Source organism: Rhinolophus hipposideros (assembly GCF_964194185.1).
Source record: "Rhinolophus hipposideros genome assembly, chromosome: 16".
NCBI lineage: Eukaryota > Metazoa > Chordata > Mammalia > Chiroptera > Rhinolophidae > Rhinolophus > Rhinolophus hipposideros.
Genome location: NC_138062.1, coordinates 39843415 through 39860338, shown reverse-complemented (window position 1 = coordinate 39860338; position 16924 = coordinate 39843415). Strand labels below are relative to the sequence as shown.

The following is a 16924-nucleotide window of genomic DNA, read 5'->3' as shown; positions in this document are numbered from 1 at the left end:
ACGTGGGCGCGCGCCAATTGGGGCAGAGGAGGAAGAGGGAAAGTGGGGTAAAGCCTCCTGGGGACACGCAGAGGAAAGCCTAAACCTCGATTATCCCTCTCCCATACTTGCTCCCACTCACCATCAACCTCAGAATCATCCACTCGTGTCTTCATAGACCGTTATTTACACCCCCCCAAATCACCACCGCACCCCTCACTGGGTCACCCAGACACACACAGTCATAACGCATAACACACACACGATTATTCTCAAAACCCGCCTCCAGCACGCACGGACTCACTTGCACACCCACAACCGGCAACCACACACACCCAGGGGTCACCCGTCACCCATACATACGCAATCATCAACTCTCACACTCAAGAATACACACAATTTCACTCCAAATGGTCACACACACATTGCTACACACACACACACACACGTGAATTGCATTCATTCCCACGCACCCACCAGTAAACACGGTTACACGTTTCCCCGCCTCCCAGCTGTCACACCCACAAATTGCCCCGAGTCGGACGCTCGCACACGGCAGCCACGCGCAATGCGCATGCCCCCCATTCCGGACTCCACCCCGCGTTTTGGGACCTCGTTGGACCCTGCACTCCGGGTCCTAGCTCTTCCCTCCCGGCTCACCGGCCCTTGTCCCGGGCAGAAGCTGCAGCGAGGCCAGGAGCAGGCAGAGGCCGGCCCACGGCGGGCCCATTCCGGCCGGGCCCACACGCGAGGCGGAGGGGCGGCTGCGGGGCGCGGTGCACGCACTCCCGGCGGCCGGCTTCACTCGGGATCCGCAGGAGACTGCTCGAGACCCCGCCCCGCGAAGCCGCGCCTGGCCCCCCTTCGCGGGAAGGGGGGCTGACAGCTGGTGGGGGAGTTGGGAAAGTTTGTGTTGAGCGCTGATTGGTCAGCCGGGGGTGGAGCCCTGGGCGGGGAGCTGGGCCCTTCTCGCCCCACCCCACCCTGGAGGAAGAGGGTCACTCCCACCCAGCCTTAGAATTCGGGGTCCCAGGCTTACCCCCAAACCCTTTCCTCCTAACAAGCCCCCTCAAAGGAGATCTTAGCCTTATTCAAACCTTATTCCACCCAGACCCTGGACTTAGGGGGTACCACCTTATAGCATATCTTTTCTGTGTTACCAAAGGCTCCCAAATGGCATCCCAGCCTCACACCAAACTCTCGCCCACCTGCCTTACCCCAGTCGTTTCGCCCCATGTAAGGGATAGCAGCCTCAGCCCAACGCTTACCCTTCGGGTCCCTAAATGAGGAATCCTCTTCCCACCTCAAACCTCACCCCAGGTTACAAAATGGGGTTCCCAGATTTGCCCTAAACTTTCATCTCTCCACCCAAATTCCAGAATCAAATATCCTGGCCCCCTCCCCAAACCCTCACCACAGATTCCCAAATGCCTTTCTTGATTTCCCCTAAACTCTTAATCTTTAAATAAAAAGTCCCACCTCCATCCCTTGCCCTCCTTTCCCAACTCAGTTCTCCAAATGGATGCCCCAGCCCCAATCCCAATTCCTTACACACGCCCCCATTAAATGGGAGAGTCTGGCCCTACCCCAAAGCGGGGCACTGCTACAGGGATGGGTGGATCCCTGCCATTCCTGGGGTGAGACAGAGCCTCTCTCACCCCACTGGGACCCCCCAGTGTGAAGAGGCCCTGGGGGGTCAGGTGGAGCTGTCTGGGCAATTGAACAAGTAAAGACGTGCAGGATCTGAGAAAGCTTCCACAGGGAGGAACCCAAGGGGTGCATCCTGGGCCCTGAACTACCCCCCTGGGGAAGAGGGAGAAGCCAGCAGTGCCTCCCTCCCAGCCTCTGGCTTCTCAGACAAAGAGTCTCTGTGTCCCTGGAGAGGAGGGGGTGGGGCCCCATCTGGCCTGAGGAGAAGGGGGCCCCCAGGGAGGGGGAGCAGAGGGAATCTCCTCAAGCTGCTCCTCCTCCCTCCCCAGAGACATCTGAGGCGAAGACGTATGCAGCTAAAAGACTCTCACAGGGTTTGTGCCCTGCCTTGCTAGGACGTTCCTACGATATCTAACCCCATCTTCTGACGTTTCTGTGCACATTTGAAAGGACCCTTCTGGGACCATGCTCTCTGTCACCATCTCTCCCTCTAATCGGAGATTCTTTGCTCAGAATAGAGACAGCAAGAGAATGCCCCTGCTGATTCCTCACGCTCCCTAAAACTGCCCCCAGCCCTGAATAATGTACAATCATAATAAAAAGTCCCCAGTCGGAAGTGTAGCAGTGAGAAGAAATTTTTGACAGATAAAAGGAAAGGGGTATATTGAGGTTAAGGAATTCTCCCCAGCTGCCTGTCCAAGGTCAGTTCCGAATCAGGAGCTCATGGGATCCCTTCACCCTGCAGGGGGTCAGTGGGAGGGTGTTTAGGAAGATGGGGGGGGGTAGGTGCTGGCCAGCAGAGGTCACAGGTGAGGGAAGGATCAGCATGGCCGACTGTCCCCGGACTGTGCTGATCTCAGGCTGCTCGTCAGGAATTGGCCTGGAGCTGGCAGTGCAGCTGGCTCATGACTCCAGGCAGCGCTACCAGGGTAAGGGGGCCAGGGCAGGGCTGGGAGGGGCAGGGCTAGGAATGGCCTCCAGGACCCCCACCCTCATTCCACTAGCCCTTCCCTTCCAGCTGCTTGGGGAGGAGACCCCCTCCCCACCTCTCCTCTTGAATCATCTCCTCACCTAATGAATATTTCTTGAGCATTTACTGGGTACCAGGCACTGTTCAAGGTGCTGGAATTACTGCTGTGAACAAAATAGACCAAAATCTCTGGCCCGATTAATGGTGTAGTGAGGGAGGGGAGGGACAAACAATAAACAGATTTAAAAATGTTATAATATATCTAGTGCTAAGAAGCAAAACAAAGCAAGGGGGAACATGGTAAGGGGTGGGGGTGGGTGATAGTTTTAGAAAGGCTGGTCAAGGGGGTTTCACTTAGGTATTCCCTTAGGACCTGCTCCCCCACCCCTTCCCAGATTACTGCTCCAAGATAAACCTCTTAAGTGAATTTGACCTTGACAGTTTAAGGGGGGCCTCTAGGCGAGGGACTTAGCCTCCTGCAATTCTGGAGTCAATTGCCCCAATCTGCACCCCACCCACAGAGACCTCTGACTCAGAGCAGGCTGGAGTCCAAGTGGGCAAAGGGCTGCTACTTCAGAGGAGGCTGCAGGGGTGAGGGCATTGTCCCAGTTGGCAGAGCTGCTTTTCCCAGCCCTCTGCCTTGTCTTAAAGACACGCACAGCTTTGAATATGACAGTCTGAGTGCCAGTATGCAGGGAAGTCATTGTGCCGTGTGTGTCCCATGGCAGGCAGATGAGTATATAAAACTGCTAAAGTATGATGTTTGTCGAGTGCTTACAATGTACCCTGCTGTGTTTTGCATCTAATAAGATATTCAATCTCCACAAAACCTCTATGGTTTGGCTGCTATCATTTTCCCCATCTTAGAAAAAAAGGAAACTGAGGCACAGATTGCCAAAGGCTCTTGCCCAAGGTCACCCAGCTGGAAAGTGTGGCAGAGCCTGGATTTGAACCCAAGCAGCCTAGCCCCTGGTCCCGCACTTGTCACTATACTGTGTGTAGATGCATGTGGCCCCATTCATCTGGGCAGCACCCATGAGTCACACAGACCCACAGACAATATGCAAATGCCCCCTAGCAGTGTGCATATGTGATTGTGGATACACACGTGGGGGGTTTACAGACATGTGTACAGGTATGTGAGCTCAGCACTCTGACAAACCCAGGTTCAAATCTCAGTTCTAACACTAGGGGTGGGACAAACAGGGAACATCAACTTGCTGAGCCTTAGTCTGTTCGTCTGTATAATGAGGATAACTTTACCTATCTGTTGTGGTTACTATTGCTAAATAACCCCTAAAAATTATGGTGTAAAACAACTATAATCATTTACCTCTCACAGTTTACAAAGGTCATGAATTTGGAAGGGCTAAGCTGGATGGTCCTGACTCAGGGTCAAAGGCTACAACTAGAACAAAGGAGGCTGGAACATGTCAGAGCATGGGCAGACATCTCTCTCCCTTCTAGTAATCTCTTTATGGTTTCTCTATCTGGGCTATCTTGAACTTCCTCCCAGTATGGTGGCCTCAGGACAGCTGGGCTGCTGACAGTGACTGAAGGCTTCAAGAGTGAGTGTGCCAACAAACAAGGCAGAAACTACAGCACCTTTTCTGGCCTCATCTCAGAAGCTACACAACGTCACTTTCACCATATTCTGTTAGTTCCCAGGCAGTCACAAAATTCAAGGAGAAGGGAATGAGATTTCATGCCTTGACGGGAGAGAAGAGTTCTGGAAGAGTATATGTGATGAAAGATGTTGTGGCCATCTTTGGAAAATAAGTCAGTCACCTAATCATAGGGTTTTTGTGAGGATTAGTGATAGTGCTTATAACAGTGTTTTAGCATAGTGCCTGGCACATAGTAGGTGTTCAATAAATTGGAACTTATGTTGATGTTGTAAATGTGTCTATTCGTACTTGCATGTGCATATAGGCACATACATTGACCCTAGGTATATATGCATTTCTTTTCTCAAGGAAATCTGTTCCATATTTATTTTATTGTCTAGCCTACTGGACTATGAATTCCATGAAGGCAGGGACTTTATTTTACTTCATGTAATAGCCTCAGCATCTAGAATAGGACGTGGTATGTAGTAGATGCTCAATAAATGTGTTGGATGGATGGATGGGTGAATAAACACGTAAAGATGTACACGAGTGTGCATTTGTAGATGTGTAGTGAATGTAAACCTGTGGGTCTCTCTCCCTCTGTGACTGCTCATACGAGATCATAGAAACATGCAAGTCCACACATAGGGGAAAGGAGCTAGTGCCTGCCCCAACCCAGCTCTCTGTCCCCAGTGGTTGCCACCATGAGAGACCTGGGAAAGAAGGGGACACTGGAGGCAGCTGCTGGAGAAGCTCTGGGTCAGACTCTCACTGTGGCCCAGATGGACGTGTGCAGCGATGAGTCAGTGGCCCAATGTCTCAGCTGTATCCAGGGAGGAGAAGTGGATGTGCTGGGTGAGACTGAGCAGCCCCTGGAGTCACTCAGCCCATCTCTGGCCTAAGTACAGATCCTCATTACAACAAGGTCCTCCCATGTCTGGGTATCAGCTCTCTTGCTTCACCAGTATCCTCTGACCTTAGACAGTTCATTAGGGATATAAGAAATAAACTAAGACCTGGGGTCAGGTGCATTTTACTGAGGAGAACTTCTCACATATGGAGGAAACAATATGTGGTTGGGAGAATTACTTTGATGAGTCATTTGGGAAAGGGAGCATGATGAAAAGGCAACTCATGGTCCATTAATGGCCTTCTAAGGAGGGTGGATGTGGCAGTTCTGGTGCAATTTGGGGTCAGAGCTGAATTGCTCATGCATTACAGGGGAGGCTGTTCCCAGCAGCTCTTCCCCCCATCCAGAGATCAGGATCCTCTATAACAAATGCTGAATTATATGTGAGGGTCATCACGACTCCACATTTATCCACCCAAGATATCCTGGACTGGCCCTGGATTTGGAGTGGGTCGGGGGGTGGGTGGGTGAGGTGATTCAGGGAGTATCCCTGAAGGAGTGACACTAGAAGGGTTGGGGAGACTTCAGAGTAACCCTCAGCCTCTCCCTCTTAGTGAATAATGCTGGAGTGGGCCTGGTGGGGCCCCTGGAGGGGCTCAACCTAGCTACCATGCAGAACGTCTTTGATACCAACTTTTTTGGAGCTGTCCGTCTGGTCAAAGCTGTGCTTCCTGGAATGAAGAGAAGGCAGCAGGGCCACATTGTGGTGGTCAGCAGTGTCATGGGGCTGCAGGGTAAGTCCTGGGGATACACACCTGGGAATCCTCCCAGTGTCTGACCCTCCCCAGGCTGGAAGGATGGCAAGTAGGTTCTAGCTCATATTCCAAATGAGCATGTATTGAGAAGGATTCTGAAGCTCAGAAGGGAAAGTTCTGGGATAGGTTAACTATGTCTGCCATGGTGCAGGTGTGGGCAGTGGTGGTATAGGTGCTGCCAATGGCCATCTACAGTATCAACCCCACTTCTGGACACCTACAAAAATCTCTCCCAACCATCCCCCAAGACCCAAAGGAACCACCAGAACCCCTCCTGAGACTCCTCCTTGACAAACACCCCTGCCAGACCCCAGAGATGTCTGGATTTGTGACTCTGAGGTTCCACAGAAAAGAGAGCAGTGATTGACTAGTGATGTCTGCTATTGGTCTACTATAGAAACCACCAGCTTGCCATCCATGCTCCTGGGTCTCTCCTTCTCCTCCTCCTCCTCCTCCTCCTCCTCCTCCTCCTCCTCCTCCTCCTCCTCCTCCTTCTTCTTCTTCTTTTTAAGGAGGGCGCAGCTCACAGTAGCCCATATGGGTATTGAATCAGCTACCAGCTACGTTGGTGTTATTAGCACCACGCTGTAACCAACTGAGCTAAGCGGCCACCGGGTCTCTCCTTCTTGAACCCCTCTAGACTCCCTTCCTCCCCATGAGCATTTCCTCAGATCTGCCCCCCTTCCCAGCACTCCCCTAAGGAATCCACCCTATTAATTTTCCTGCCATGGAGAAGCTGCGTTTACTCAGCCCATCCTTTGGCCCCTTATCCAGCTGCTCCCCTGACCTTGGGGGCCACAGTCACTGCTCAGCAGGACTGATACAGACCCAGATAAACAGACTTGCCTTTAGGACCCTGGGGATCCCTTGCCCGCGTGGCCCAGGGGTTTAGAGGATAGGGGAAAACAGGGGTTTCCTGGGCTGGGAGCAGATGGAGCACTGCTGGGAAGAGGTGGCACCTGGCACCCCAGAGAACCTCATCCTGACCCTCTCTGCTCCCATCACACAATACCACACACCCATCCCGTTGACCCTGTATGTCCCCCCATTCCGATCTTCAAACCCCCTTCCTTTGCTCAGCCTCCCAAAAACCCCATCCGTCCGGACTCCCAGGCCCATCACTCAGACCCCCAAGCTATGCCTTCCTCCCATCCTCTTAGGTGTCGTGTTCAATGACGTCTATGCTGCCTCCAAGTTTGCCCTGGAAGGGTTCTTCGAGAGTCTGGCCGTCCAGCTGCTCCAGTTCAACATCTTGTGAGGCAGGCACTTGGGCAGTGAGGGGGAAATGGAGACAGAGAGGGGGGAATGGAGGCAGTGATGGGGCAGACAAGGAAATGGGGGGCATGGAGGGGATGAGAGAATAGGAAGCGATGAAATAAAATGAGACAAATGGGGGGTGAAAAGGAAAGAGGGATAGTAATGGGCAAAATGGGGCTGTGACTGGTTGGGGACACCAGACCCCCTACCTTGTCCCTGTTCCCAGCATCTCCCTGGTGGAACCCGGCCCAGTGGCCACTGACTTTGAAGGAAAGCTCCTGGAACAGGTTTCCACGGCCGAGTTCCCAGGCACTGACCCTGACACCCTGCACTACTTCCGGGATCTCTACCTTCCAGCTTCCAGGGAGCTCTTTCGCTCTGTGGGACAGAGCCCACAGGATGTGGCCCAGGTGAGTGGGGGGCCCAGAACCCCAAGACATGGCTCAGGTATGTAGGGGAGCCCTCCCAGCAGAACTCCCATCCCTGGGTCCCAGAGCTCAGGACTCCACCCCACAGGTTATTGTCAAGGTCATCAGCTCAGCCAGACCTCCCCTACGACAACAGACCAACTCCCGCTACTGTCTGCTGACTGCGCTCAAAGCCGCTAACCCCTCTGGCAGCCTGTACGTGAGAACCGCCCACCGCCTGCTCTTCCGCTGGCCACGCCTCCTCAACCTTGTCCTCCGTTGTCTGGCCTGTGGCTGCCTCCGTACCTGTACCAGGGTACAGCCCCGGTGAGCCTTGCCCAATCCTCTCCACCCCTGGACAGCCAGACCTCTTCAGTCCACACCCATCTCAGAGGCCCTACAGACTATTCATTCATTCATCCACCCATTCATTCATTCAGCAAACTCTGCCTGAACTACTCTGTGCCTGAGCTGATGCTTAGCCTCCAGGCATAGACTCCTCCCAGGTCAGGCTGGGGCAGAGAGAGGGAACCTAGGACCCTGGGTGGAGGATCCAGAGCAAGTTGCTGGTGCTGTGTCTGGGAAAGCAAGGGAGACTTCCTGGAGGAAGGTGCATTGTCCATGGACATTGGAGGGTGAGACAGATTGTCTGATTCAACCTCAGGACTTCATTATCTTGGGCCTGGGAATACAGGTATGATGCAAACACCTCCATCCCCCTCCCGCACAAGCATAGAGCTGGGTTGACTAGGGGTCTCTGGACTTTTCTGGTCACACACTCACTCCATTAGTTGAATGTTTTGGTGCACATACCAGCAATACACACATATGTTTTTCATAAAATATAGATGTGTAACCACTAACAGTTGCTATATTAACTATTTACTGAAGCTCAATTTCTCTTGTCTAAATAAGAAATTAAAAAGTAGTAGGGTCCACCTCATACGCATGAGAACACTACTACCAAAAAAAAAAGGAAGAAAAACAAGAAGTGTTGGCAAGGATGTAGAGAAATTGGAACCCATGTGCCTTGTTAGTGGGAATGCAAAATGCTTTTGCCTCTATGGACAACAGTATAGTGGTTCTTCGAAAAATGAAACAGAATTGTGATATGACCCAGCAATCCCATTTCTGGTTATTATCCAAAAGAATTGAAAGTAGGGTCTCGGAGAGATTAATTTGCACACCCATGTTCATAGCCAAGAGGTAGACGCAACTCAAGTGTTCATCAATAAATGACTAGATAGGCAAAATGTGGCCCTTCCATACAATGAATTGTTATTCAGACTTAAAATGAAAGGAAGTTCTGGGGCAGCTGGTTAGCTGAGTTGGTTAGAGCGTGGTGCCCCTAACAACAAGGTTGCCGGTTCGATCCCCACATAGGGCACTGTGGGCTGTGCCCTCCACAACTAGATTGAACCAACTACTTGACTTGGAGCTGATGGGTCCTGGAAAAACACACTTAAACAAAAGTTTAAAAAAAGAAAAAGAAAGAAAGTTCTGACACCTGCTACAGCATGGATGAACGCTGAGGACATCATGCTCAGTGAATAAACCAGACACAGATAAATACTGTGTGATTCTATTTATATGAGTTCCCTAAAGCAGGCAAATTCATAGAGACAAAAAGTAAAATGGCGGGTTACAGGGACTGTGGGAGGGAGGAATGGGGAGTTAGTCTTTAACGGAGACAGAATTTCCATTTTGCAAGATGAAGAGTTCTGGAGATACATGGTGGTGACAATTTCACAACAGTGTGAATATACTTAACCTTAACGAACTATATACTTAAAATGGTTAAGGTGGTAAATTCATGTTATGTATATTTTTACCCCAAATAAAATTATTTAAAAAGTAATAGGGGTCCCACCTGAGCCCCCAAGACAGTGGCCCCAAGTTTCTTGGCCCTCCTCTGGAGAATTCAGAAGCTAATGGACTGTCATGCAGGGTGTCAGGCGGAGTCTCTGGTCCCGCTCCCCGCATTAGAACGCAGGACATGGTGAGGCCAAAAAGGAACACGCATGGGGCCATAGATAGGGGAGTCATACCATTATATTCTCGCTGGCAGCATCCGCCTCTCTGGAATCCACAATCCACAATCCGCCCTTGCTAGCCCCCATTTTCTGCTAGCGTAGCCACGGCAGTTATACTAGTGGCCAATGGCTCACTGGTTACAGCTGACGGCCAACTAGCCACAGCTGATGGCCATTTACTACCTGAGCCAGCACCTTTCAACATGAGGGTGAGAGCCTGGAAACCGCACTCCTGGCTCCGTCCCTACATGGACTCGGTGTAAAGGGTGGCTTTGCCTTCTGTTCACTGGGTGATTCTGGGCAGGTGCCTCCCCTGGTCTCATCTTCTGTAAAGCAGGGTTGACAACACAGTGCTGAAACAACAGGGAAACTCCCCTCCACAGTTCCGCTTCACTTGGAGTTTTTGTTGTGGTTCAGGTTCAGCTGCCTCCTTGGAATGTCAGGCTCCAGGCAAAGTTGTTTTATTAATGTTTGCTCTGCAGCCTCAGGAGGTGGACACTCAGAACCCGCCGCACCCCCACCCCCACTCCTGTTCATAAATAGAGAAACCACGGTTGTCAGGAGCAGAGGGAAGGGATAGGAATCGAGCCCAACTCAGTCTATGCTGATCTTCTGGGGTCTCTGGTGACCTAGGACAAGGGAAACTGAGTCCAGGGCAGTAGGAAGAGGTCTCTTTGAGATAAAATGGGGGCTACTTAGTATGTTTTGTCAAATCAACTCCTCCCTTCCCCTCCCCATATTGGATTTTTGAAGCAATGTTGGAATGTCTGCAAAAGAATATGAAATTAGATCAGGGTGAGGGTTGCACAAACTTGTGAATGTACCAAAACTCAATTGTGCACTTTAAAATGGTAAATTTTGTGGTATGTGAATTATATCTCAATTTTAAAATTAAATTAATTTTTTAGAATATATGAAGTGCACGTGTGCACAAGGTCTCTGGATTGCCTAGGAGGCTCACCCAAGGATTATATCAACAAGTTTCCTCCACCTTTGGCTTCTGGTTGTGTTGGGTTCTGCCAATGGGAGGCACTATTGGTGGAGAACAAAGGGTGGGAGGAGAAAGACCAGAGTATTTATCCTCCAAGCGCCCTCTATTTGAAGTCTCTGTGGATTCGCAGAATCTCCCTATCTAAGGCCCAGCTCCAGTTTCTGAGAACCACTCTTTCCACTTGCCCTTTTGACTAAAGATGGAGACGGAACCCCCACAGTTGCCAGCAGGATGGCACCATAGTGTCCTCCGTAGGACTCCCTACCCCCGGCCCTTCCTTTCACAACTGTCTCTGTCTTCATCATTCCCCAGTTTACCCACTTTGAGTGTGCTCTTTCCATCCAGGACCTGACTGACGGCATATATGTGCGTTAGATAGCAGAGAAGCAAACGGCACTCACTAGACCACCACCCGGCTCCACCAGGAGAACATCATCGATATGGACTGCCTGCCTTATGCCAAAGGGCTCCAGCTGTCCTGAATTCTATGCCACAAATTCCCTTGCTTTTTAAAAAAAACTCCTTTAACTAAATTATTTTAAAAGATAAATTTTTCTCCTTGCCAAGAAGGAAAAGCCATCACAGTCACCGTAAGTGAAGCCACACTTGATATTTATTAGCAGGGGCATACAGTATTCCAAACCCCATACTCACAGACTCCCAGTGCAAACACAGCCCCGGATCCTCTCTCCCAGCTTCCCTTGCAGCTAAAGGGTGATCATGTGACCCCAGTTCCACCCATCAGATGCACAGGATTTAGAATTGAGAATCAGCCACCCGGAGAAGGCGGGCTCAGCAAGGGGAGGTGACAGAAGAGACAGGACAGTTGCATTGCCAGGGTTGGCAGCAATAGCTACAGCTGCTGCCTGATTTCAGGGGGGATGATTTACGCTGTGGCCTTAGCTGCTGCCCTGGACTCCCATTTGGTTCCTTTTCATCTTCCAAGGCTGGTGATTGCATGAGCCCCCAGGGTCCAGCCGACAAATTCCTTTGCAGCTTAAATCACCCTGAGTCAGTTTCTGATGCATTTAAGGAAGAATCATCACCAATCCAGATGGCAACTATAAAATTAATGCAGTGCGGGGGAGGGGGAAAGGGGGAGGGCGGCTGTTATTGAATCTAGCTGGATGCTATTGCTATTTTATTTTTTTACCACGGAGACCAACAGAGATTGACGGAAGTTCAAAAGGTGTTAAAGATGTTGACATAAGAAACCTCCAAACCTGTAAAGAATTTTTAGGCATTTATTTGAGCCAAACTGATGACAATTGCTGGCAAGCAAAATCTCAATGGATTGAGAAAATGCTCCAGAGAATGGCAGTTTTGCAGCTTATTTTATACATTAGAAGGAAGTGACATAAGGAGGGTTACATAAAATCCATTAGTGATAGATTAAGGGAGTGGGAGAAAGCAAAGTGGGGAAATCACTGGAATTGGATAAAAAGTAAAACGGAGAGACACATACTTCTACATTGGTGGGCAATGGATAGTTAAAAATTAACATTTACAGAACTTGGAGACTGTTTGGGGAGGAATGAGATAACAATGAGGGGTTCTGTGGTCTTGGTGCTCTGGTGTGGTAGGTTGTGCCCTGAGAGGTCCAGAAAAGATTACTCTCACAATTAAAAGGTATGTTATCTCAGATGCAAAGACAATAGACAGGCTCACTTAAGATAAAGATGGACCTTTGTCAAGGAAGCTACAAGCCTAGGATGTGACTACCTGTCATGACCCTCTTTTAGTTAGGAATTTTTATGTTCAGACCATCCTAAGGGTTACTTTCAGTCTCTGAGTTTGTAGGGCCTGCCATGCTGGCCTCCCCTGAGCTTGTCAGGTTTGGTACTTGACCCCTTTTTTATCCAAAAGGATCTGCTAACCTTTGGTTCTTGATTTCTACGCACATACCCGGCCCCCTGTTTTACTCATCTTAGCAAAGTTGTTCTTGGGGCGGCCGGATGGCTCAGTGGGTTAGAGCGCGAGCTCTGAACAACAGGGTTGCCGGGTTCGATTCCCACGTGGGCCAGTGAGCTGCGCCCTCCACAACAAGACTGAAGACAACGAGCTGCCACTGAGCTGCCCATGGGGCGGCCAGATGGCTCAGTCGGTTACAGCGCGCACTCTCACCAACAAGGTTGCTGGTTCAATTCCCGCATGGGATGGTGGGCTGAGCCCCCTGCAACTAAAGATTGAAAACGGCAACTGGACTTGGAGCTAAGCTGCGCCCTTCACAACTAGGTTGAAGGACAACGACTTGGAGCTGATGGGCCCTGGAGAAACACACTGTTCCCCAATATTGCCCAATAAAAATTTTTTTAAAAATAGGTAAGTCGTTCTTCTAGTTGCTCACGCCTAAAATCTTGGTATCATCTCTAGTCCCTCTCTGTCACACCCCACAGCCAATCTATCAGGAGATCTTGTTCACTTGACCTGCAAGATATATTCAGAACCAGCCACTTCACAACAACTTCTGTTCCCCACCGCAGTCCTGCCACCAGGATACTGCACCAGGAGTATTTCTCACCTGGAGTATTGTACCAGCCTCCTCCCCTCCCACTTTCTGCATTTGCCCCTAACAATCCATTCTTCACATAACAGCCCAGAGGATCCTTAAAAAACATCTTTGGAATAGATAAAATGTCTTTTTTAATAATTAAAGTATATTTTTAAAACAATTATCCTACTCTCAACTGCCCAACTCCTGACCCCCACCCCTGCCTGCTATAACTTGCTTGAGTTATCTATCCAGATTTTCTTTCTGATTATACAAGAAAGAAAGAAAAAGCTGATGAATGGACAAACTGTGGTATACACACACATGCAAAGTAATACTTTCAGCCTTAACAAGGAAGGATGTTCTGACACCTGCTCCAGCATGAATGAACCCTGAGGACATGATGCTCAGTGAGATAAGCCAGTCACCTAAGGACAAATACTGTGTGATTCCAGTTATATGAGAAAAGTCATATCCTAGAGACAAAGAGAAGAATGATGGGTGCCCAGGGCTGGGGGAGGCAGGTAGGGAGTGAGTGTTTAATAGGGACAGAAGTTCAGTTAGGGAAGATGAGAAAGTTCTGGAGATGATGGTGCTGATGGTGGCACAACAGTGTGAATGTACTTACTACCACTGAATGGAACACTCAAGAACGGTTAAAATGGGAAGTTTTATGTTGTCTATATTTTACGACAATTTAAAAAATAAATTTAGAGTATGTTAGTGGGAAAAACTGAATATATACTTCTTTATTTACTTTTTCGCAAAAAGCAGCATACTGTACATGTAAGTAGAGTTTTACTTCTTTCCCTGAATACTATGTCTTGGAAGATTTTTCCATATCCACCCCAGCAGGCGTCCTCATTCTTATGCAAAGCTACAATATATTCCATTGTGTAGATGGACGTCCTGTACTGATGAATTTTGGGTCTCTTTCCAATTTTTTTGCTATTATATAAATGGCTGCAATGAATAACCTTGTGTGCATACATCATTTCATACATGTGTAAGTGTTTTTTGTCATGGGATTACTTGGCCAAAGAAACTGCATTTGTAATTTTTATGAATATCATCAAATTGGGGGAGGACCGATGACCACATGTTAGCATGTTCACTTCCCCACAGACTCATCACACTGTGCATTATCAACTTCTAAATTTTTGCCAATGTAAAGAGGAAAGAAATTTGTCTGATATTTAACTTATTTCTCTTATTACAAGTGAGGCCAAATGTCTTTTCATATGTTAAGGAACCTTTTGTGTTTCATTTATTGTGGACATTCTGACATCTTTAGTTCAACATTTTTCTTTTGGATTGTTTACATTTCTATTATTAATTCCTAGAAACTCTTTACATATTATGGAGAATAGGAAATCTGTAGTATGAAGTATGACACTTTTTTTCAGTTCCATTTTTTTTTTGTTTTACTTTTCTGTGGTAGTATATGTCTTTATTTTTATGTTACAGCATTATTCATTTGGAGTGGGTACTTTTGGATTTCCAGTCATAATAACAAAAGATATTCCCAAAATGATTCTATTAAAACAGAAATATAATGTCATTCTTCTTCAAAATTCTCCAACGGTTTCCCCTCTTACTTAGATTCAAATCCACAACTATGAGGCCTTCTACATGATCTCATCCCTGAATATTTGTCTCAAATTATCTCCCACTCTCTCCCTTTCACCCACTTCATTCTAGGAATACTCACCTCCTCGCTGTGTCTTAAACATGCCCTGTACACTTCCACCTCAGGGCCTTTGCACTGGCTGTTCCCTCTGCCTAGAATGCTTTTCCCAGCTATCCACAAGACTCCCTCCTTCACCTCCTTTAGAAGGTCAAATGTCAGCTTCTCAGAGAGGCCCTCCCTGATCACCACACAATAACACCCTATCATTCTATCCCTTTAACCGGCCTTATTTCTCATCACTGCCATATACTACAGTTATACACTCCAGTTTGTTTCTTGCCCATCTCCACCCACAGAACATCAATTTCATGGGGAGGAGACTGTTGTCTTTTTGCTCAGCTGTGTCACCAGCACCTAACAACAGCATGTGGCACAGGGTAAGCATCCAAAAATCTGATAAATTAATGAATGGGTGGGTATATGAATGAGACTCTCCTTGGCCTAATAAGAAGATTTAAACATCTTTTTCTGCTCCTCAAACCACCATGTTCCATCTCTCTTCCAGGTCTTTCCACAGGCTGTTCCTACCTCCCCAGAAACAAAACCATCTTCTCTCCCATCCCTAACCCTTCACGTGATCACTCTTACTTCCCCAAGACTCTTGGGCCTCACCCTCAATACCGCTTCCTCCCTCAGGAAGTCTTCTTTGACTCCCCAGGCTGGTTGAGTGAGGAGGCTGGGCCCTCACAGCTGCTTATTCAAATATAGTTCTCCTAGACCAGGCTGTGTTGGGGATAACATTGTAATTCTCCAGTGCTATCAGACCCAGTAATCAACCCTGACCGTGATTGCTGAATTATTCTTCCTCCCAGTTTAGTAACAAGCTTCTCCTGAAAATTCTCACGGCCTGCCAAGACCTCCTTGGACCACGAAGTGAGGGATGCAATGCCCTTAGGGATCAGGAAGCAAGGCCAGTTCCTGAAGCCTTGGGGAGAACAAGTGGAGTGATCAGAAGCCCTTGGGAACCAAGAAATGACCGGAGGAACCTGAGCTGAGACTGGAAGTGACCAACCTGGGCACTTGCCGGCTGCACTCTCTCTGCAAGCTAAGAAGCTCCTGTCACCTCCTACCTGAGCAAGAAACAGCATGTCTCTGAGCCTCAGTTTCCTCATCTGTAAAATGGACACGTTTCTGGTGAGAAAGTCCCTACTGAGTACCAGAACTTAGTAGCTGTTTCAGAAATGACAGTCATTCGATGTGATGTTGATATGGGTATTATTCCTTGCCTCCAAAGTCCAGCCTGGCCTTTACAGGGAAGCTTCAGCTGGAAGCCCTGGAGGAGAAAACAGAGGCCACACCTCCAAGTAAGGTCGCTCCTCCCGTCCTGGTCTCCTGACTGCAAACCCGGGGTTCCAGGGAGGCGGAATCTGAGCAGCAGCAGATGCTCGGGGCACGAGGCCAACGCTCTCCGCCACCAGCATTCCTGCGGGAAGCTGAGCGCTACTCGGCGTCTGCCGGAGGCTCGCTGGCGCCCTCTCGTGGCTAGACTTGACCATTAACGGCTGGAGGGGGGCCCTCAGCGGCTCTCTTCACCACCTACCCTCCTCCCATTTCCTGTTAAGCCCAGGTTCAGGAGCTCAGCTCCATCACTTAACTGCTGTGACCCTGGGAAAGTCATTTAGCCTCCCTGTACTTCAGTCCCAGCGAGAAAATTTGGGACAGAGCACTTCACTCACTGCCTCAAAGAGAAAGGTGGGAGGGACTGAGGATAGAGCACCTACTGTTCCTTGACTTTGGACAAACCCCTGTCCTAGACACCTGGGAGCACACAGGACGGCGTGTGGGAGGCACATGGACACTCTGTGTGGGGATGTTTGAAGGGAAGGACTCACTCCCACCTAAGGAGAGCCGAACAGAACCGGTGGAGATTCCCTGAGAGCCTGGGACAGTAGTGGAACATGCCACCCCAAATGAACGCCAGTGTTCTAGAACCATCTAAATTAGGTCTCACCTACTTGCCAATCCAGGCCTTAATTTGATTCTGTTGATTCTTTACTTCATAAGAGATTGTTTACTGTAGATTTTAAAGCACTGCCTATCCTCACAGCTCACCTGCCGGACATGGGGCAAGTGGCTTACCCTCCTAGAGCCTCAGTTTCCTCATCTGTACAGTGGGTGCTAATTCTTACTTCAGCGTGGCTGTGAGACTTCTGTGAGTCTATACAGAACATGTAGAACAGC

The 16924-nt window shown here is 49.1% G+C and overlaps 2 protein-coding genes across 5 annotated transcripts in view; one reads left to right on the top strand and one right to left on the bottom strand.

Moving 5' to 3' along the window:
- COL5A3 (collagen type V alpha 3 chain) overlaps nucleotides 1-16924 on the bottom strand; it is a 74379-nt gene that overhangs the window by 35432 nt on the left and 22023 nt on the right. For 2 of the 4 annotated variants that reach the window (XM_081077223.1, XM_081077225.1), the window contains exon 1: nucleotides 640-783. The exons of 1 other annotated variant lie outside the window; for it this stretch is intronic. In XM_081077223.1, coding sequence (XP_080933349.1) covers nucleotides 640-709 — 70 coding nt within the window. In that variant the 5' untranslated portion in view covers nucleotides 710-783. Of the gene's footprint in view, nucleotides 1-121; nucleotides 186-639; nucleotides 784-16924 lie in introns of those variants that run through there. One more of the 4 variants, XM_081077224.1, reaches the window with a different exon arrangement.
- Nucleotides 2456-7869, top strand: RDH8 (retinol dehydrogenase 8; the record flags this gene model as incomplete). Its single annotated transcript, XM_081075966.1, has 6 exons — nucleotides 2456-2558; nucleotides 4903-5064; nucleotides 5674-5853; nucleotides 7035-7128; nucleotides 7358-7541; nucleotides 7648-7869. 6 exons carry the CDS (start codon nucleotides 2456-2458, stop codon nucleotides 7867-7869), a joined length of 945 nt encoding a protein of 314 aa, XP_080932092.1.